This window comes from Protopterus annectens, chromosome 4.part0, assembly GCF_019279795.1.
Source record: "Protopterus annectens isolate FY-2018-M chromosome 4.part0, PAN1.0, whole genome shotgun sequence".
NCBI classification, from domain to species: domain Eukaryota; kingdom Metazoa; phylum Chordata; order Ceratodontiformes; family Protopteridae; genus Protopterus; species Protopterus annectens.
The window spans coordinates 658,723,220-658,746,490 of record NC_056733.1 but is presented as its reverse complement, the minus strand read 5'-3'; the positions used below and the strand labels follow the sequence as shown (position 1 = coordinate 658,746,490).

General features: G+C 37.7%; 1 protein-coding gene across 1 annotated transcript in view; it reads right to left on the bottom strand.

Moving 5' to 3' along the window:
- LOC122799507 (BRCA1 associated protein) overlaps positions 1 to 23,271 on the bottom strand; it is an 815,197-nt gene that overhangs the window by 490,459 nt on the left and 301,467 nt on the right. Inside the window, exon 5 of the mRNA XM_044068621.1 lies at positions 1,250 to 1,363. Within this exon, the coding sequence (XP_043924556.1) occupies positions 1,250 to 1,363 (114 nt within the window). The remainder of the gene's footprint in view (positions 1 to 1,249; positions 1,364 to 23,271) is intronic.

Sequence of the window (23,271 nt, the reverse complement as noted above, 5' to 3'; positions counted from 1 at the left end):
CATCCGACGGCATTTTATAATTGCACCGCTTCCCAAAGACTAACCTTGCACAATCCAACCTTCTCTTTATAGTGCGTTTATTAAATCTAGCACAAGAGCGACAGCCAACAACGTCGTGCTCAGGCCCTAAGCAAGGAATACACAAAGTATGATAATCTCTATGCGGTATCTGTTTCCCACAAGAAATGCAATTATTGACTTTTTCTGACATCCGGTAAATGACTGAGGCAAGAAAAAACTAAAATATTCCCAACGGGTACTTAGCCAACTTTGAACTCGGTCTGAAACTTCGAAATCGAAAAATCTCAGAACGCCAACCGGCACTTGCAATGCTGCTTCTGCATCGGACCATGCGGCAAAAAAGACAGAGGATATGACGTCGGTCATGCGCATTTGTACCCTGACGTCCTGATGTCAGTCAAATGCACCTTGACTGACGTCAGCCTTATACTTTGATATTCGGGCCGACCGAGGACAGCGGACTACCCAAGTGTAAGGACTGCAGCAATGTGAGATGAAGAACATCTGCAAATTCACCCTGGGAGTTTCACCTATGTCCCTCTTGGGCAGGGGCCTAAGTTGCTGAGTTATTTCCACTTAATACCTTGATATTCTTGTGAACAGGGGTTGTACTTGACCAGGCTTGTAATGGAATTAGGTCCATTAGCCTAGTAACCTCCTTTAATCCTATTAAGTTACAATAAATTATGTACACTGGCAAAAAGTAACACAACCTATGCTATACTCAAAACAGATGAAGAATAAAGGAAACAAGTAAACCCACTGGTAAAATGATTTTAGGTTAAAGGAAACTGATCAAGTGTTATCCAGTGTTAACATTTTTCTAGCCCGATTTATTGCTCTGTAAAAATTAATAATTTAGTTTTACATTTTACTGCCAAAATACGTCAAGCTTCACCTACCGTTAACACTTGCATGTACAATGTTGTCATTTACATGATTGACAACGCATGCAGATAATAAAAAAGTGTTCTCCATAAAAGAAAACAACATGGACTGCTCTTTTAGCTTTCACAGCAACTTATGTTGTTTACAATTTTAAGAAGACAGAAAGCACAGGCTACTAAGCAGAAATACTATAAACAAAAACAAGATATAGATTAAAAAAAAAAAGATGACATACATGCCTACATGACTGTGGCATCATCAAACAGTTTAACAACTCAAGTACAACACTTAACTTCAGATCAGCTGATTAATTCATTTAAAGAATCCTTGAAACACTTACATCATCAGACTTTATGACTTCTGCCCGTTCTACATATACTAGCTGGCAGACAGGTTCCTCTATGGAGTTGAATTGACGACCATTGCAAGCCATATAAAAACTATCTGCATCAGCCTGAAAAAAAAAACAAACAAATCATATGCAGTAAGTAAATTGGATAACTTCTAAATTACCTACAAGTTTGTTTTGTGTAAATGTGTGCACATCCTTCATAGCTTAAGGAACATTTCTCTGCCTTGTACCCAATGAGTGCAGGAATAGGTTCCAGCTCCTCCGTGACTGTGAACTGGAATAAAGGGGTAAATGTAGAATAAATCAATTAAAAAATTATAAAAACATGTTCACACAGACATGCATTTTTTTTAAGCCTGAGGACAAACCATGACCAAACGTTAATGTTACTTGTTTTATTAAACAAAAAAAAAATCTTTATTAAATTATCACTTATGATGTTTCACAGCCCCCACACTAAAAGATAACGCTGCCCAAGATGCAGAAACCTTTACAAATGCACTCTATGAGCACCTACAAGGATGCATGGATCGTGCCATCCCTAGCAAAACCAAGATTTATTCCTCTAAGAGAAGGAAACCAGTTTGGTGGACCCCTGCAATAAATAGGCTATACAACAGAAGGAGGAAACTAGTTCAGAAAAAAAAGCAAATCCCAAGAAGGAAAGACTTCCCTGATCAGTATCAGTAAGAAACTAAGGTCCCTCATATCATTCAAGGCTAACTTCGAAAGAAAAATAGCCAAGGATTCAAAAGATAACCACAAAGCCTTCTTTAGCTATGTTAACAATCTAAGTGGCAACTCGCAGATATGCACTGAACTAGTGCAAAATAGCACAAAATATAATGAACCTACTGATAATGCCAACATCCTGGCAGATAGATTCAGTGCAAACGTCACCCCTCCCCACCTCCAAAAGGGCCCACAACAATACCGGAAAAGTGTAGTGTCCTAAAAATCACAGACACACAGGTGAAAACAGCCCTTTCAAAAGCCAAAAACACAGCGTCAATGGGACCAGATGGTGTCCCAGGCTGCGTCTTGCACGAACTACAGAACTAACTAACCCCTGACCTAAACACGCTGTTCAACCTCAGCCTCTCCACAGGCTACATGCCCATAGAATGGCGCACAGCAACGGTTATTCCTCTCCACAAAGGAGGGGCCACAACTGACCCTGGTAACTATCGCCCCATAAGCCTGACTAGCCTGGTCTGGAAGACTATGGAGCGCATCATCATGGAACTCATTAACAAAGACATTGGGAACCTCCAAACACTTGACCCGAACCAGTTCAGCTTTGTTAAGGGCAGATCATGCCTACTAAACCTGGTTGACTTCTTCGAGACAGTCACCAAGGCCATAGACGAGGGAAAGGTGGTTCACACAGCCTACCTTGAACTCGCCAATGCTTTCGACACCATTCCCCACTCGGGTATTACAGAAAAACTCACCAGCCTGAACATAAACCTCTACGTCAAGAGATGGGTTGTCAACTGGCTTACAGACGGAACTCGCACGGTAAGAATAGCGGGCTCCAGGTCCGACTCTAAACCAGTCACAAGTGGTGTACCGCAAGGCTCGGTCCTGGGACCCCTACTGTTCGGCATATACTTTTCAGAAGTACAGGCAAACACAGGAGGACTATGACTAACCAAGTTCGCCGATGACTGCAAACTGGGAGCCATAATTGACTGTCCGGCTGACACGGACATCCTCCAAAAGGGCCTTACTGAGACAAACACCTGGTGTCAAAGTCATGGCCTCAAGCTAAATGCCAAAAAATACATAGTCAACCCATTTGGGAAAAACAAAACACCCACAAATTACCACATAGGTGGCAGCCCCCTTAATACAGAAGAGGTAATAAGAGATCTGGGGACCCAGGTAGATAGTAAACTCTCCTTTGACAATCATATTGCCAAAGTAGTTAGGAAATCCTTCTATGTGGCTCATAAAGGGTTCACATCTAGAAGTAAAGAGGTTATAGTGCCCCTCTACTCATCACTCATTAGACCCATCACAGAGTACAATGCCCAATTTGGGATGTACCTCACAAGACACTTCCAACAGCTGGAAAGACCACAAAAGTACCTCACCAAGAGGATTACTGGCCTCAAACATATGTCCTATGCAGCCCGACTGAAAAAACTCCAGCTGTACTCAGCGGCATACCGCTTGCTCAGAGGTGATCTCTGCCTGACTTACAAGGCCATGTCCATCTCAGAATTGATGGACATGCTCCACCAAAAGAAATCCAAGTCACTGCGAGCCACGCGCTCTAGTGAGCTAAACTTCACCACAACAATCAATAGAACATGCTGAAGGGATAGATTCCTGTCACAGAGACTCCCCATGCTTTGGAACAAAATTACATCAGGCAGAGCCCCTCGCTAACACTTTTCAAGAGAAATCTTAACGAGTGGATGGGTAACAGAAAATACACCCCTGGGATCACTTCATTGGCTCTGCTTGACAGAGGATCAGTTAATTAATCAATGGGGTGGCGAAAGCCGACGCACTCTGGCTAGGCTTATAAATGCCCTCGGGCAGATAGCCTAGTACCTACCTATGAACCTATGACATAAACAATGATATAAATGAAACAAACCATACTAATATAATTTTAGTTGCAAACATTAAACATCACTTATAATCTATCTAGTCACTGTTAGTCAAAAGTTAAATAGCTCATTCAAATCTTGCCTTCTTTGAAACCTCATTCCTTGTCTGCACGTACTGTTTTCACAATTTCCATTTTTTTCTATGTAATTTGCTCCTATCCTTTTCTTAAGATCCCATTTCCAGTTGTTTTATTTCTGTTACTATATTCACTACTTCTAGCACAGTTGGTTTAGACTTTGATTTCCATTTTCTAGCAATTGAATTTTTGGCAGCCACCATAATTAGACTAGACATTATATCTACACAATTCTGATTCTGTATGATAGCTCAAAAAATGATTTCCTTAGTCATACCAATTTGCTCACTCAGTATTTCTAATAGAGTGGTCTGCAGGGAATTTTTAAAGTTTGCCAACTCGTTACACTCCCAGAAAATATGTTCCAGATTACCTCTTTCTTCCCCATCACACCTCCAACATTTGCTATCTACCAGAGGAAAAAATCTTTGGAGTCTACTTGGGGTATAAAAATACCTATGTAAACACTTCTAAGCAAATATCCTAAATCTTTTAGACTTTGTTGCATATTTGGGAGATATACATATATATCTCCCCCACCATTGTTTCTTTGTTAATTGCTTATCCAATCTCTCTTCCCAATCCTTTCTAACCTCCTCTAACTGATTCTTATAGATAGCGTGCAATATTTTACATGCTCTGCTAATTATTCCTCTGACAGCAGCTTCTGTTATAGATTCTACTAAAAACTCTACCAGTGCTGGTCTTTCACTCCACTTCTTTCTCATTGCCTACACTATAAAATAAATCCTTGAAAGGGAAGAAAATCTCTAGTCTGTAGTCCAAATAAACTCTTAGCCTCTTCCCATTCTATTACTTTTCCCTCTCAAATTATCTGCTCCCAATACCTTGATTCTTTTCCCAATTTTCTCCAATAAATTCCAGCCCCTTTTTTGCCTAATGTCTGTGTTCCTAACTGCAGTCATCCCCATCGACAAGATCTCATTTTCCATTCCATGTTGGCTTAGTTCTTAGAATATTTTCTGCTACTTTATGAATATGATATTCTTTATGGTTATTGTTGTCCTTAAGGATCTGCATCCAAAATCCCAGTCTCTCCTTGTTTCTTGAACTTCCCCCATTTTGTCATCATCCCTTTCCACTTTGAATTAGAGTTTTCTGTTTGTGCTATGTACTGGAGCCTTAACTGTGTAAATAACCCTCCAAATTAATTAATTAATTAATTAATTAATTAATTAATTAATTAATTAATTAATTAACTAACTAACTAACTAACGTATTTACATTTGTTTCCTGGATAGTCCGACTGAATACATGTCCATTTTCAGCGGTGGCCCGGGGAGAAAAGCTCCAAATAGAGAAACTTACATAGATTACATAAGAAGTTGGATAACATTAGAAAATATAAAACAAAGTGATTATTTTATGTACAGTGGTTTAGTAGTGTTCCCTAGTAGGGACTCGCAATTCTCATGGACATACAAAATTAAAAGCAAGAGATGTCAGACTGGATATAGAGCTTGGTGACGTAGTTGCATGTTATGATATTTACAGATTATGTTTTCAGTTTATAACTTAATCAGGGTTGGTACATGGGCAAAGCCAGTTCACTTTGAGATACTGTTTGAGGTTTTTTAGGAAGAGACTTTTGGAGGACTGTAGGGTTATATAGTTTGGCAATGAATTCCAGGTTTTGCCAACAAAGTTGGCAAACAGGGATTCACCAGCAGAGTTATTAGCTTTGTGAGTTTGGTCCAGTAGTTTGTTGGCTGACCGTAGGGATCTCAGGTTGCTATATGGCTTAATAATATTTATAAGTGAGGGGGTATCCTCAGGGTGGTACAGAATTTTGTGTGCTATTAAGAGCTGATTAAATTGAATTAAGCTGGGCAGTTCTAGCCACTTTAGTTGTTTCAGGTTCTGGCAGTGATGGGTTCTATAGGTGGAGCCAGTGGCGAATCTGGCAATATGGTTGTAGCTATGGGACAGCTTACCTAGTTCAGATTTTATGAGGTTTGAGAGTACAGGCAAGGCATATAAAATAGTAGAGAGTAGGTGTGACCAGGCAATTGCAGTCCTAGCCAATGGGGTTAAAAATGTCTTGTTTCTATAATGATCCAAGCTTTTTATTGATGGCCTGTATGGTTTTGTTGACCTTTAGGTCAAATTTGAGATGATTGTCTATGATAACCCCTAGAAGTTTGGTGTGTTGATCTGGGGAGATAGTGGTACCATTGTTGGATGTGACAGAGAATGAAAGTATGGTAGATCTACTAGTGGTGGTGAAGAGTAGAAGTTTTGTTTTATTGGGGTTCAGCAGTAGGTAATCCCAGACTGCCTTGTTCTATTGGAAGAATCAGTGTATCCCCACTTGACTCTTGCCATCTTCCCCTCCCAGATAAGTCCTCTGGTTGATAAAAATATGCCTAACATCCTAAAGGGACTAAAACATTTTCATTGCTTGTATCTTGCTATCCATATCCATAAAACACAGCTTCCAGTTCCTCAGTTTTTGTATTATCTTCTGTTTAGTCTCTTCCCACATATCCTTAGCTGCCACACTAGAACCCTTTTTAATCCATACTCCTAGGTACTTCATTTCATCATGTCCGCATTAATATGGATAATGGTGAATCAATTCATGTGTGAGTGCATAATTTACAGCTATTGTCTTTATTTTAGCTTCATTAATTTTGCATCCCGAAAAGATCTGAAAGTGTCTTAAAATGTTCCACAATACTGAAATGTCCTTTTCTGGTTTTATCAGGTATAAAATAATATCACCTGCAAATAGAGACAGCTTTTCCTTACTACCACACCAATCATATCCTTGAATTTCTAAGTCCCTTACTTTCTTTGCCAATGGTTCTAAATATAATGCACATAATAAAGGTGAAAGAGGACACCCCTGCCTAGTTCCTCTGCTCAAACAGAAATTATCAGAGAGGAACCCATCCACTTTAATTTTCGCCTCTGACCCCGCATATATCCTCCTAATCAACCTTATAATTTTATCAGGGAATGCAAATGTTTCCATTGCCCTGCTCACAAACTCCCAATTTACTCTGCCAAATATTTTCCCTGCATCAAGATTCATCAACAGCAGTGGTATTTTCTTACAATCTGGTTCCCTCATCAGTGTTCTGTTAATGCTGTCAAATGTTTGCCTCCCCTCCACAAAACCACACTGATCCATATATATCAATTTTGGCATCACTTTCGCCATTCTTTTAGCCATTATAGACAAACACTTTACAATCATGGTTTAGGATTGAAATGGGCCTTTAAGAAGCTGGATTTGATGAGTCTTTACCCTCTTTAGGTATTGCAGCCACCACCGCTTTCTTCCAGGATACTGGTGTTTCTCTTTCTCTTAAAATGCAGTTAAACAAAACCTTCCAGATCTTTACTAGTTTGTTCCCTCCTAGCTTCCAAACTTCCACAGGAATACCATCTATTCCTAGGGACTTTCCTGTAGATTGGTTATATATCACCATTTTCATCCTGTCCCCTCCTACACTGTTAGTAATTGAGCTTCATCTACCTCTAAACTTGGTGTATTTAATTCTTCCATAAACATTTCCATTTATACCTTTTCTTGAGTTACACATTTCTCTGCTTTATACAGACTTTCATAAAATTTTTGAAATACTTCTAGTACCTCTACAGGATCTCTTATCTTCTTTGTTATAGGCTCCCTAAGCTTGGTGACAACCCTTTCTACTTTCTATCGCCTGAGTTGTGCTAACAGTTTTTGTGCTCCACAGTTATCATAAAAAACAGTTGCTTAACAGCAATCTTTATAAATTCATGCACATTATAGTTTATTTTTTGCTTAACATTCTGCAATTGCTCCTCTTCTTGTTCTGTGAAATTCCCCCTATTCTGCAGTACTTTCACCTTTGTCAGTTCCTCTAAATAATTCTTTCTACTTCTTAACCATATCTCTATTTATTTTATTTCTACCCTATTTTTAACCACCACTTTAATTTTACCCTACTCTATCTGTATTTTCAAAAGAAATTTCTAACTTCTGTAATGACTCCAGAATAATCTCCACTACCCACTCCTTAAATTCCTCTCTTTTCAACAGATAGGAGGGAAAGCACCAGTGTCTCTTTTTTAACTAATTATCCTGCATTTTTATTTTAGTTATTACTGGGAGGTGATCTGAAATAGTTATTGGATGTATATCAAAACTCTCACTTAAATGCACATGTAACTGTGAAATATATGTTCTGTTTAGTCTACAACAGTTTTTGTATCTTGGGAAATAATATGTAAAATTGACTCCAAACTCCTACTATTGAATTCCCGTCTTCCGTGCCAAATATTTTCATAAATTTCTTCAAAAATCTACCCTACTTTGTTATATTTTCCCTTCTGGGTCCCCAGACCATCTTCACTGCTGCAAATCAACTGCTCATCCTCACCTATAAGTAATGTTCCCTGTTGAAAGCTGATAATTTCTCCCAGAATATTCTTAAACTGCATTATAGCAGTTTTAGGTAGACTATAAATACATGCCAGTGTAATCCTCCTCCCTTGCCAGTAAGCTCCTTAGTCCTACAAATCTACCATTATTTTAATTTATTTTATTTTTATTTTCTTCTATCACTATTGCAGCTCTTCTTACAATTAATGTAAGTACTCTTTTCCTTTGTCCCAGGTATTCATCTGAATAACAGTTCTGTAAAGCCTTTCTTTATCAAATTCACATTTTCAGTTCTTTCTAAATGTGTCTCCTGTAGCATAGCTACTTACACTTTGCATTTTCTAATAGAGTTCACTACTTTCTTTTTTTTTATATACATCTCTGCGAGACCATTTATAGATAATATACAAAGCAGCATTATGTGAAAAAGTTATTTCCACCTTTTATGTGTAACAGCATTTTAAGTGTCTAGTTCTAGCTTTTGTGTTATATGCATACATTAATTTTGGCAGGCTGATCATTTCTACAGTTGCTTCTTGTCATATTGATTTGAGCCTATGTCACATCTTACAAAACTTCTTGTTTTACTGAAATTCCTCAGAGAAAAAAAAAACAAGCACACCCCCAAATATACCCTAAAACCTGTTAACTCAATACTAAATACACAAAACTATGTACAGGAGAACCAGATACAGAGTTGTTTCTACAAGCACTCATTTATTTGCTAGAAAATGTTCATTTTTATTTATTTACTTTCTCTTAAAACTTGTTACTAGATCAAGCCAAGGGCCTTAAACCAGTCCTTCCCCTACGCAAAAGTGAAAAAAGCAGATTATTTTCTTGTATCCTGCTGTTTTGACCACACTTTTTTAATGTTACAGTGCCCATATTTCGTAAAACTGAAAAATACTTGAAAATAACTGAGAAAATTTTACTTTATAACAGGCGGATCATATTATGCATTATAAAAATGCTACTATCAAGAACAACATTTTGTTTTACTTGCAGTTGATTCTTTCCTTCCTCCTAAATGTTCTTCCAAACAATAATGGCAAGAAGTAAGGCACATGCTTTAGAGTACCCTACGAGTTTAACAAAGTCAAAAAACTCCAGTATTTCCAGGTTTTCCAAACATTAGTGCTATTGATAAATTTTATATTTGTTACAAATGTTATCTGAATTTGAACCTGGTTATAGATGCCATTATTTCTGTAATACTTTACGATATACTTACAAAATTTTCAAAACAAGGCATTTAGATGGTCAGCCTTATACAACATTCAGTATTAGCAGAGCAATCACAGATATGAAAGTGCATGTTAGAACAAGTAAAATATACATATTTTACAATAACATTTCAAATTTCAGAAACATAAGAACATGCTAATCATATGAACTGGATATATGGAGCTTTTCAACCTGAAAACAATGCTAATATATATGTTTGCTTTTTATATAGACTGGAAAAATGGGTAAATAGAACTATGGTTGACAGAAGCCCTTACAAGTCTATATATCTGAAACACGATGTAAGAGTTTAGCACATTTCCACATTTCTCAGCATAATACTTTATTTTCCAGTTCCCTGACAAAGAAAGATAAAGCCATGACCATGGAGCAGGTAAACCAAGATCAATTATTTTCTTGGGTTAGTGCAGGAGCAGGCAGAATGAGAGTGAACTGCCAATGCAAACTCACTCACCTTGAGTTAAGCAGATGGCTCTGATTTGCCACTTGGAAAGCATCAAGTAGGAGCACAACATGTTGTACTCAGTGAGCATGGGCCTAAGCAGCATGTGTTACCATTTTACCGATACATAGACCAGAGTCTTCAGCTTGTGAAAGCATTTTCTTCATAGAGGTAGGGGGTATCACACACAGGAACTCAGAGAACTTCTGAGGAGGCAAGGAGCTCTCCCCAGGGGGACAGTAGGATGCCCACAGGGGCATCAAGCTAGGCCACTCCCTACCACTGACTGTTACTGCTGCATGAATGGATGGGCCAAAAGGACTCCTGGGAAAGAATAAATGGGCAATAGGGCTTTCAGCTTCAGGACGTAGGTAGACGAGTGAAAGCCAGATGCTTTATTCATGACTTTCAGGATTTAGCACTTTTGTTCCAAACAAACTTTATCAGAATCTAAAGATTCTGCATACATCACTTCGTTATATACAGGCCTCCTTAAAGGTAGAGTGTAATAAATACATAAACAAGTGAACAATAGTGAAAGCAAATTAACTAAAACAAAGTCTGTCCATAAACATGTGTTAACATCAAATGACGGTCTACTGTTATTGCCTTGTATTGGGACAATATAAATAAAGAAAATAAACTTTAAAAACATGTACCTCTTTCAATAAAGTGTTAGAAAGGAATGCTGTACCATGTCCCTAAAATAATGTGAACAGCATGTGTGCACCATAACAATAATGAATAATAGGTAATAATGCAAAATCAAAGCATTACATTATTTAAAACATTTACAATTTCTCTGAGTGGTTTGCTAATAAATGTCTAACAAATGCAATAGTGAGTGTTTTTAATAATTTGACATTTTAATTTTTAATACTGAATGAACTGATATCATATTGTTCAAACCAGGTAGATCAGTTGCATTTAATCGTAATTGGCATTTTCATTCTCTGAATCCTATAAGGTTACCCCAATCTCCAAATCTTGAGTCCCTGGGTATTATTCCAGTATACCAGATTTGTACATAAAATGGCCTGTGCAAACCACCTTGCCTCTGTATAAAGAATTTTGTGTTCTCCTTGCCAATGTCATAAAGATGCTTTGTATTCTTTTGTAAAATGCTCGGTCAGTTTTGCCTATATAAAAATTGTGGCATCTTGAGCAGACTGCCAAATAGACTAAACCTATGGTGGCACAATTGCCATTGGTAAACCTCATTTTGCTGTTAAGCCCATTGTCAAAAGTAGTTTCTTTCTACGTGGTAATGTGGGAACATGATTTACAAAACCCACATGAAATGGTGCCTTTTCTATGCCCAGGTCCATTAGTGTGGGGACCATAACTCTTGAAAATTTGCTTTAAATTGCGTGCCGTCTTGTACACAAATATTGTTTCAGAACCCAAAATGTCCATCAAAGTGGTGGCAGAACTAAAAATATACCAGTTCCTACTGATAATGTTTTTAATACAGGGGGCTACTTTATTATATTCTACGATCACTGCCCTTTTGTAATCATGGTTCTTGTCTCCAGTGGAGTGCTTCTCAGCAACCATATTTTTATTTTCCAGATGCAAATCTAGACCAAGTAGGGGTTTATATTTGTCCCCTCATATTTGTAATACTCCCATACTAATAGTATTTACAAAATCTACTGGGTAGTCTCTCTAATCAAACATGTTCTTTACAACAGTGAATTCTTCTTACAAAACCTCTTTACTAGATGTCATTCTAGCTACTCAAATGCATTGTCCTTTTACCAAGCTCTTTTTTGATTCACAGGGTGGTAGTTGTTGTAGTGTAAATATGAGTTGCTAAAAGTTGGCTTTCTGTAAATCTTAGATATAAAACCAATCTTAGATATAAAACCATCTGTTCCAGATGAAATTTAAGTGTTAAGATAGTTAATACTTTGATTATTAAAATTCCAAGTGAATTTTAGAAAGAAGTGGAAGTGTTGAGTTACTTAAATTCTGGAATGAGTTCCAATGAACCATCTCACAAAATAAAAATGTCCTCCAGGTATCATAAGTGTGTTTTACAGAATTAAAATAAATTCTGATTTAAACACTTAAACCTTCACCCATGAGAGTAATACCAAGTTGGCATATGAAGAGGCACACATCACTCACATGGCAACTCCCGTGATTTGTTTAAAAAAAAATGAGTAAAGTTGTTTTCCAACGCAATCAACATAAATTTTTAAGTAATTCTACCAATTTTTAAGTAATTCTACCCCAGTGTTTTTCAAGCAACAACATTCTATTAAACTGCTGTGAAACAGTTCAATGCCCTCAATGTTGGGTATGCAGGTAAAAACATGTAGGACCATCTGTAGTGAGAATTCCCACATTCTTGGACCAAAGTTAGGGTGTAAGTCTACTGAGAAAGTCCCATGAATCCTTCAGTAAGTGAGATCTTTCGTCAAACCATGGTTTAAATATTTTGTCAATGTAGGCTGCTAAAGGGTGAGTTTTTGAGCCTTGTGTTGCCACTATGGATCTACAAAGTTTTCCACTCCTATGTGATTCTTAAGTATACCAAAGAATTTGGGTGTAGTGGGTTTTTTACTGCTTAAATATGTGAATACATCTGAGTCAATTCTGCCTTCTAATAATAGTTCTTCCAGAAGTAAATCAATTTTGTAATAAGCAATGTTAATTTCATTTTTTGATACTGTGACATAAGTACTAGTGTCAAAGAGCAATTCATTAATAGCTTCAGTGTATTGCCAAGTGTTTACCTTTACTGTCCCATTTCCTTTGTCTGGTCAAATGACCCTGATGGATTTGTCCTGTCTTAGAAAGTTAGGAATCAACTATATTGTACTTTGGGGCCAGAATAAATTTAAAACTCCTTGAAAATCATCTTAAATGGTCATGTGAGATATCAATGTGGCTGTAGTTGTACATGCTGTACCCATCCAGGGATGCGGTAATGCCATCTTTGTGCTGAACAATTATCTGTTGGGACCCCTCCACCTAGTTTTTGCCTCTCTTCCCCTTCCCCCATCCATTCCTGAATCTGGGCTGTGCTGGAAGATGGGCGTCCCTGTCCAGATGATGTTCCTGGGGGTGAGGGTGCTGCTGGGGGTAGTGGGTGTGTGCTGCAATCCTTTCTGATCTCCGCAGTGGGGGAAAATCCTCCCCAATGCAAAACAGTGGGGGTCAGAGTGGTTCAAATGACTGTGTTCATCTTCTTCAGGTGCTTGACAGTAATAATTAGTGTTATCAGGAGGGGGTATGGAATTCATATGTGGGTATGCAAGGTTATTCTTGAATATATTGCTGCTAGTCCCTTACAATTTTTTTATTTATCCTAGCCACATTCTGTTTGCATTTGTTGTCAATATGTAAAAAAAAAAAAAAATACTGTTAAAAAGATTTTCGTATTCTCAATAGCCATGGTGTTGTTTTTAATAATCCGATCAGGGAGTTCTAAACCAAAATGGATAAAAGTAGTAATAAAGTCTTTAAACATAAAATCATTCTCACTCAGCCCGTTAGGGAACTTGTAAAGTCTGACTCCTTTGGGAACAATTCCTAGTCGACTGCAATCTGAAAGATCAGCATTATCAACCTGTAAATTTTTAATCTTCTGTAGCTTTTTTCAAGCAGGTCAATCTGAGAACCATTGTAAACTTGACTGTTTGTAACCTGTCTGTCTGGTTCTCTGATACAATTGTTGTGATTAAAATTAAAAGGTTGGTTTAACCATGTCTCAAAATTTAGACTAACGTCTTGCTGTGTTATACCACCATAATGATTTTTTTGTTTTGTTTTTTTACACTTGGTGGCTTTATCTGCAGTCATTTTGGTCTCCCTCAGAGGTTGACATCGTTTTGTATTTGGTTACTGGTCTTTTACTCTGTCTGCTGTCCTTTTGCAGGTACAGGAGTCACTGGGTACGGTCTTATGGGGAAGCAAAAAAAAGACATTTTTTTCAGCTAAAGAATACACTTAGCCAGTGAAGCCAGTGACTACAAGTATAAACACACACAAATACTTCTTAATCATCACGTAATTTACTTCAATGTATTTAAGTGTTTACATCTGGGGGAGCAATCTTAAATACAGTGAGAGAAATTTTATTTTGGAAAAATGCATATGACTTTTTATACTTTTTGCCTTACAGCAACTCGGAATTTTTTGAAAATGGCATTCCTGACAATAAACACAAGTCAAATATTTACCCCGACTCAGAGCATAAAACAACATGCTGAGCCACAACAGTGAAATGACCGTGAAACACTAACCTCACTACTTACAAATAAAAGGCCATATGCCAATCTCAGTTTGAATACATTTAACAAAAATTTCAAAAAATGACAACAGAATATTCATGTTCAGATTACACCTAGGAATGCCATTACACAATCAGGGATTTCAATGTAGTCCAGTGCTGAATTAGACTATACCTAGTTGCCCCATCAAGCACACACAGATTTGGCCATATCACCATATCAAATATGCAGTCAAAAAAGTATGGAACTGTCTGATGAAATATACACAATATTAAATTATGATACAATGACAACTCACTAAAGATGCATTTTGAATTCCTCAGCCTGAGCATCCAGAGGTCACACCTGCCCTGATTGGGGGGGGGGGGGGACATACAATGCAGCAAGCCAAACTATATATGAAACTCAACATGTAATACTTGGAAAGAGGAAGGCCATAGTATCAGTCACCCTCAAACTGTTCTTAATGAAACTTCCAGAGAAGCGCAACAGGATACTCAGGTACAAAATATAACTAAGGCTACCATAGATTTACATATAATAGGAGAATTGTCTCAAACTGGAAATGGATGGAGTAATAGTAATGATAGTTCTTACAATAACCCACCTTTAGAGGAATTTTTCCCTCTGAGGAGGTCGTACCAGATGGATCGCTCAATGTGGGGGCCCTATGTGCATCAAGAACAACAGATGAATACATACAGCTACAGAGGGAGGAACAGGGGAAGGGAAGGGTGCGTTGAATGCATGGAGAGGCAGATAGTGAATATTGTGCACAATGAACAGGGTGATTTTAAAATTTACAATTATAGTGCTTGTGAGATTGATGTTTCCTGGGCTAACATTTGAAAGAGGTATGACATTTGTACCTACTAGGAAAGCCCAAGTACACAATGTATTGTTGCAATTTAAATTGTTTTTGAGAAAACTGAATTGTGCCTTTTTTTTTTCAGAAGTAGAACAGATGGAGAGGGCCCTTCTAGTTAGTCTGAATGTTAGGAGGCTTAGCACGTTTATTCCTCCTTACAGTTGATACTTCTGAAATTACTGTCAGTAACAGGAATAGACAAATTATCTCTAAATCATATTTTAATTGTGAAAGTAATGGACTTGTTTACATTGCAACCTTTAAGAAATGTAAAGCGTTTTACATAGATAAGACGGAAAGGTGTTTAAAGAAAAGAATATATGAACACCTTTCCGACATTAGGAGGGGTAACAACAGAAACACATTATATAAACACACTTTGAGCTGTGAAGGTGCTTCTTACACTTTTTTTGTATTAGATGAAGTGGTAATGGATGTTGGGGTGGTTCTTGGGAGACCATGTTGGAATATAGAGAGGTTTACTGGCAACTGCTATTAGAAGCCAATAGGTGGCTGGGTTTGAACGACATGGTCTCCCTAGCCCCAGTTTTAAAATTAAGAGCAGTGAAGTTATGAATTTCACACACATGTGGTTTGAAATATTGTTCAACAAGATTGATTTTACTTGTTTTTTTACATTAATTTATTCATTTTTAACATGCATTCATTTTTTTATATCCATCTGTTTATTTACTACAGGTTTTGAAAGTGTGTTTTCAGATATTTAAAAGTGTTTTAAACAGGGGAAAGTTGTATTTATTATGCTTGTTTTTAAGGTATGTTTAGGAAAGGATTAAAATTGAATTCAGTGTCACATGATTTTACGTTTTGGCAGCGTGCAAAGGTATAAATGGGGAGGGGGTTGGTTTGTCAGCATTTTTCTGATGAAATTGGAGACGAAAACGAACTGGTAGTAGTTTCAGTGTTATCACGGTGTGCTGTGTTGTGCTTTGCTTGCTGTGGAACACATTAAATGTTTTAAGGTGGTTACGGCTTGCTGGTGCTTTTTTCCTGTTTATTGGTTTTGCTTTGGGCACCTCATCCTCCTGGACTTGGTATTCCCCTTATCACCCTATAGTGACATTGTTTGAAAAAACTATATGAATTTGAAATTCTGAATTACTTGCATTCACCTGCTACTTTTATTACTGAATGTAACTTGACTGCAGAGGAGAATGCATCATTAAAAGGACATTGTTAGTAATAGACAACTAAGAATAATGAAGCCTGATAAGGGTGGGGACTTAGTTGTAATGGAGTGTAATGATTATGTTAATAGGATGCTTTCCATGCTGCTTTCAGACACCCATGAAGAGGTGTCCTTAAACCAGTTACATATAGCATATAAGAATATTGATATCCTGTTAGAGGACATGTTATTAAATGAATAGATATCACTAGAAGTGTTAAACTTTGTGAAAGTGCCTTATCCTAAGACCCACCACCATATTTGGCATCTCAAAGCTTCATAAGTGTCTTCTTTTGGCTTTTCCTGGTTAGGGGTCGCCACAGCGGAATTCTGGTCTGCTAATGATTGGCAGTGGATTTTTACGGTGCCGAGTTTCCAGCCCGACGCCCAACCTTCAAAGAAGGCACACCCATTCACGCACGCACCTACCTACATGTCTTTAGATGTCACTCGACCAAGGGGAGGACGTGCAGATTCCTGTGAAGCGACAACAGTAACCGCTGCATCACCGCGGCTCTCTCCCAAAGCTTCATACTAATTCACCATTAAGGCCTGTCATTGACGCAAAAGCCTCTAAAACTTATTGCTTGGCTAAGTATACTGATTTCCATACTCAGGATATTTTAAGAACAATGTATTTTGAAAGATTCATGGGATTTCCTGACAAAATTAGCTTTTGTTGAATTTAACCAGGAATATTTTTTGTTGCACTGGATGTTCAGGATTTATACTCTGTGATACTTCATGAAACAGGAGTGGATTGGTTTTATGAATATCTTTGCTGTTATGCCAAGGTCAGCAACCAGAAAGCTTCAGTGTTAAGGTCCTTTATGGAAATGGCCCTTCCTAATAATTACTTTGTGTTTGAAAATCATTTGTGTAGGCAGAAAACTCACTGGGAAATAAATTGTCATGGATTCAGAGTTTAAGGACTGTTGGGCCTTCTATGGCAGGTATCTTGATGATTTGATTTTTGTATGGAAGGACAGCATGGATAAACTACATAGATTCATTGATTATCTTAATAAGACTACCCATTTTCTTAGATTTACTTTTGATGTGCAAAGAGACATGGGTAATTATTTAGATGCGACCATCAGCAAGAATTATGAAATAGGGAGGTATGAGTCCACTGTCTACAGGAAGCCTTCTTACTCTAATGCCTTGTTGCATTTTTGAAGTATGCATCCCATACATCAGAAAAAATCTCTGGTCAAAGGCCACTTTGTGCTTTTGGCTAGGATGGTATCAGATGACATGGAATTTAGGAAAGAATGTGAAGTACTTAGTTCCATGTTTAGAGTTAGAGGCTATCCTGATGATTTTTTAACTGTAATTTTTTCAGAGGTTAATAGGAAGAGATATGTAGGACAGTTCACCCCATTACTTAGGGGAGGTAGTATGGTTACTGAACTTAACTGAAGTCAAAGTACTGAGCACAGAAGTTTTGAGAAAGCTTTGGTTTTAACATATAATTGGAATTTTTTTGAGCTGGGGTCTATTATTAAAAAAAAATGGAGAATATTTTGTGTAGATGAGCAATACAAACAGATTGTGGGGGGGAAACCTGTTATCGTGTACAAGGACATGTGTTTTAAGAATTTATTAGAAAATGTTGGTACTAAGCCTGGAGTTGCTGAAGGCAAAGAATTCTATGTGGAAGGGTTTGGTAATATTAAGGTACAGGGTAAATTCCAGTGTAGTAGTAAAGAGGTTGTTTACTTGGCCCTGTGTAAATCCTGCAGTGCATTCTACGTTGGAAAAACTAAATTGAGCCTTAGAAAGAGTATTTACCAGCATATTTACGATATCAGGAAGAAAACTGATAAAAATGCTTTATTTAAGCATGTGGATTCCAACCCTTCACATGAATTCAGATTTGTGGTTATAAGACCAGGTTGATTAGGGGCAGAGGGGTGGCCCTAGTGATGATTTTGTTAGAATTTTTAGAGTTGAAATGGCAGTTAAAAACTAATGCCATAGTTATGCCTGGTCTGAATGATGCAATGTCCCTAAGTAGTGTCTTGCGGATAAAGGAAGCTTATTTTTTTATAAATGTAGGGTTGTTTTGTTCTGTATGTTTTACTGTATATATTATTATACTGAGGTTAGTTTACAGCATATTTGCATTTGTAATTTTATTGTGTATAACAAGTGGTGTTTTTATACATACTGCTTGCTTTTTATATGCAACCTTTATGAGAATTATGTCGTGTGATTATTGCAGCTGCCTTGGGAATGTTAATTCAGGGGAGGGTTTTTTGTTAACTGAAGTGGGTATTTATACTGTGATTTTAGATTTAGTATTTATTCTGATGAAGTCCTTTGTATTTTCGGATGAAAGCACTTAATTTATTAAATATTTGTGTGGTGCCTGGTTGCCTGCTTCATTTTTGTTTTCATCAGAATGGAGAACTTATCACTAAAAATAAAAACAGATAACTTAAAAAAAATAAATAAATAAATAACATGACAGATATAGCATTATACACAAACCTTCCCAAGATTATACAATAATCTTCTCCTTATATCTTCTCCTTACAATCAGAAGTCAGTCATTATCTTCCTTTTAAAATAATCTAAGTATATACAAGAAGTGAAAATATATCATTGTGGGATTACTGCAGTCAAATTGCTTTTTTAGAGTGCTGTGGGCTACAAGCTTATCAAATGGACTAATACTGAAATCATTAGAAGGCTTGCAGCTTTGGGAAGATATTTCTTTCACCTGACAGAAGTAACCACCACAGGGAATAAATGGAGCCCCTAACCTTATGCTTATTTTACTTTTTTTTTTTTTTTTAAATTTCAAATTGTTAACCAGGGTAGAACACTGGCCACAGTGGACGACTGTTTTCAGGTTCAGCCTGGGAGAAAAGAAAGTAATAAACTGATAATGAATGCCAGGATATTAATAACAATAATAATAAATTGCAGGAGTCATGAGAGAATATGATAATGCTTCATAATGTATAACCGTGAAGTTTAAGAAAGTGTTAGCCGAAACAGAATGAGAACATATAGGGGAAAGTTTAAAAAAGGTGAGAAGCAAGAGAAAACATAGATGAAGAGTTTGCATCTTTATCTAGATATGGATGGTTTAACAAAGTCATGGGAGGTGTCTTCACAGAAGAAAGTGAAGTAGATTAGGTTGTGCAGTAGTCAAGTGTGTAATGTAAGAAGATTCAGATGATTCTGTTAGTATTCAAGCATTTAAATCATGAATCCTTAAATATGACTGTTTTAGATCATCACTAAATTATTTAAACTAGATATTTTCTTTTAGAAAGGCTGGAAAGATTAGTGGATTTAGGGACCTAGGATGGAGTGGAGGTTAGTTCTTGATGACTGTAGAGTTGTTATGCTGGGGGTAAGGAAACAGAGGTGGTGCTTTTGTGAGTACTAAGCAGGGATGTTCAGACTGAGGAGTTATTGTGACGATTCTGCAGATGTTTGTGGTTGCAGTTTGCAGATCTGAGAGGCAGGTATAGGAAGAGAATGTGATAAATGACAGCTTGAATTTAAATTGGGAGAGAAGTACCCCTTTGCCAGTTGCATTTTTACTTTCTGGAGAGAGACTGTGGCATATGTTTCTGTCCCAGAAAAGCTGGGTGTTTATCTCTGATTTGGTTAGCTTCAACATGGTGTTGATAGTCAAGTTGATGGTTCATAGGTAAGCACTAGGATAGCTGCCCTTGCAGGCCATTTTAAGCCTCGACAATTTCCCTTTTTGTGCTTGAATTAACCTATTGCATTTGTTTAGAGTTTGCTTTCCTAGGTATTTGAATTGCTGCAATGTTTCAAGTAGACCAATGTGCTAGGTTATACCATTGGGGGTATGACATTGATGAGCACTGTTTGGACCTAAACATCATAGCTTTTGTTTTCTTAGTATTCAAAATTATCTTATTCTGAGTTTGGCAGTCTGACAGTTGGATGAGGTCTTTTTGTAGTTTGTTCCTGACAGAAGTGTGGGATCTGTAAATAACCATATCAGCACACAGGATGATAAACATGTGATGGAGTTCAGCTGGGAGCGAGATGACAAACGGGGAAACAGCGGGGGAGAGGACTGATCTTTTATGAGATTTCTTTAATGAAGGTAGTTGAAGGGTTACAATAACTTATGTAGACTATAAAGTGTCAGTTAGGATATAGTTATTTACAGATCTCATACCTCTATCAGGAACCAGATACATTTCTGAATTAATGCATGAGAATATTTGGTAAGTAGATATGAATTCAGAAGCAGGAACTCAGAATTTACATGTTACTCCCCAGGGTACAATAACAGGGCTACATTGGGGAGAAATTCTACTGCACTGGAGAATGTGTATTTAACTGAAAGTTCTGACACACATCTAACAACTATTTCAGATCATGCAAAGATAAAAACTAATGTAAAATGAGACAGTGGTATTTTCCTACTTACCAGACAAAAAGAGAGGAATTTAACGAATGGGTGCTGAAAACATTTCAAAAATCATTAGGAAAGTTTGCAATTTCTTCAGAAGTGACATCTAGTGAGTGGGACAAAATGAAAATAGAGTTTAAAAACAGGATAGAAATAGGTTCACAGGAGGTTACAAGGCTATTGGCCCTACGGCCTTTATAAGCAGCCTAGCTATGTTACACCCTTGTTTCCTTATTGACCAAGTTGTGTGGTCTATATTTCTAGCACGAGTCTATGATCAGCACAGACTGCCCTTATCCAAGAGGGACATAGGTGACACCACCGGGATAAATTTACGGTCTCCCATCCAGTTGTCTAAGTTACGCTTAAATAGGGTCATTGAAGAGTTCGGTTTTACGTGAAATGGGAGTTTGTTCCAGAGGAGTGACAATCTCTGGGAGACCTATCCATTTCTCCAGCAGAATAGGGAGGCTTAGCCCTTAAAAGGACAACACTAGGAATTTTTTTGCGTCTTTCAGCTTTTCCCGGTTAGGGGTCGCCACAGCGGAACTCCGGTCCGCTAATGATTGGCAGTAGATTTTTACATGCTGGCTTACCGGGCCCAACGCACAACCTTCAACGAAGGAACGCCCATTCACGCATATCGCCACACAGAAGACGCTCTAACTGAGAATCGAATGGGCAACGTCTAACTGTGAGGCGACAATGCTACCTCACAGTAATAAATAAAAAAAGCTAAGTGTAACACACAAAAAACAAGAGAGATGGAGGTAGGAAACAACTACTACTGCAGTAATCATTCAAACATCTACGGTTATGACATGTTTACTTACACAACTGTACTATGTTGATCATATTGATCACTGCTGCTGCTGTAGCCTTAACTATATGGTAGATTACCCTAGCTTACTACATTTGGGAGGTAGAAAGGTAAGCGTCCAGGAACCCTTGGAGAATGGCCCTAGAAAAGCCTGATCTAGACATACAGAAGACTCAAGCTTGTAATGCCTTGTAAACATATAGAGTAGAGAGGACCAATTTGCTGCTTCTAGAACACTTCTAGTATCTAACTCTTTCAAAAATGCCATAAATGAAGCCAAAGCCTGGTACAGTGGGCCTTGACTCTGGCATAGTACTGTTATAGTAAGTATAATAAAAGGTACTAGGCCAAGACAACCATTTGGAAATTGTCTGTTTTGAAACAGGTTGTCCCTTCTTACCTTCACAAGAAATGAACTGATCCAAAGATCTGAAAGATTTAGCTCTGTCAATACAGCATCCAAGTTGTCTGTGGACATCTATGACATGGAATATCTTTTCTCCGTCAGTTTTTAGGTTCAGGAAAGAAAATGGGGAAATAAGACAGTTTAGCTTAAAGTAAACTCCGATACCTCTTTAGGCATAAAAATGATTAGTTTTCAAAGAAATCCTGTCTCTGTGGAAAATGAGACAGGGTTGACTCATCGTATGAGCTTGCAACTCAGACATTCTTCTTGCAGAGATCAGAGCAATCAGTAAAACAGTTTTCCATGTTAACCTCAAGTCAGCCAGATTAGCTGGTTCAAATGGAGCAAATGTTATCTTCACTAACACAAAATTAAGATCCCAAGGAGCTGCCATTGGTTTTCTTGGAGGCCTCTTACACAAAACACCTTTTGTAGACATTTTAAGATCAGAATGCTTTGGAAGAGGAGGATCCATGGGCAGACATACCGAAACAGCCAATAAATAAACCCTGATGGAGGAGTAATAAAGGCCATAGGATAGTAACTCACACAAATATTGTAAAACCAGAGAACAACTAGCCCTGAATGGGTGCTGGTTATGTTGTTGGCACCAAGTAAAAAATATTTTCCGATTGCTAATACACGATTTTCTAGCAGCAGGCTATCTTGCCTCCATAAGTACTTGCTACATGTCCTCAGTAAACAGGTACCTAAACGGAATTAAGACCCTAACATCCAGGCAGCCAGCTGAAGTTAATTGGGCTCAGGATGTACCAAAACCCCCTGATATTGTCTGAGTAGATCCATCCTTTGAGGAAGCTTGTAGTAATTGCCCCTGGATATTTCCAAAAGAAGGGAGAACCACTGCTGCCTGGGGCAGAAGGGAGTCATCACAGTGATTGGGTGTATTTCTTCTAAAGAAGCACACTAAATATCAGTGGAAAGGGTGAGAAAGTATACAGGAATGTTCCTGAACAAGGAAAAGAAAAGGCATCAGACTTTCAGGTCTTCTTTCGTAGAGGAAGGAGCAGAAACTTACCAGTTGATTGTTCCGAGAGAAGGCAAACAGGTCTACTTGAGGAACTTCCCACAGATGGATCTAATCTTAGAAGACCCCCAATCTATTCATTCGTGAGGGTCTGCTCATATACTTCTCAGTTTGTCTGCCACACAATTTTGCTCTGACAAAATGTAGTATGCCTGCAGAGTGAGACTGTGATGTGAAGCTATATCTGGGTTTCTATCAAAAAGCCATATCATCGAACCGGAGAAGTCGAAAGCT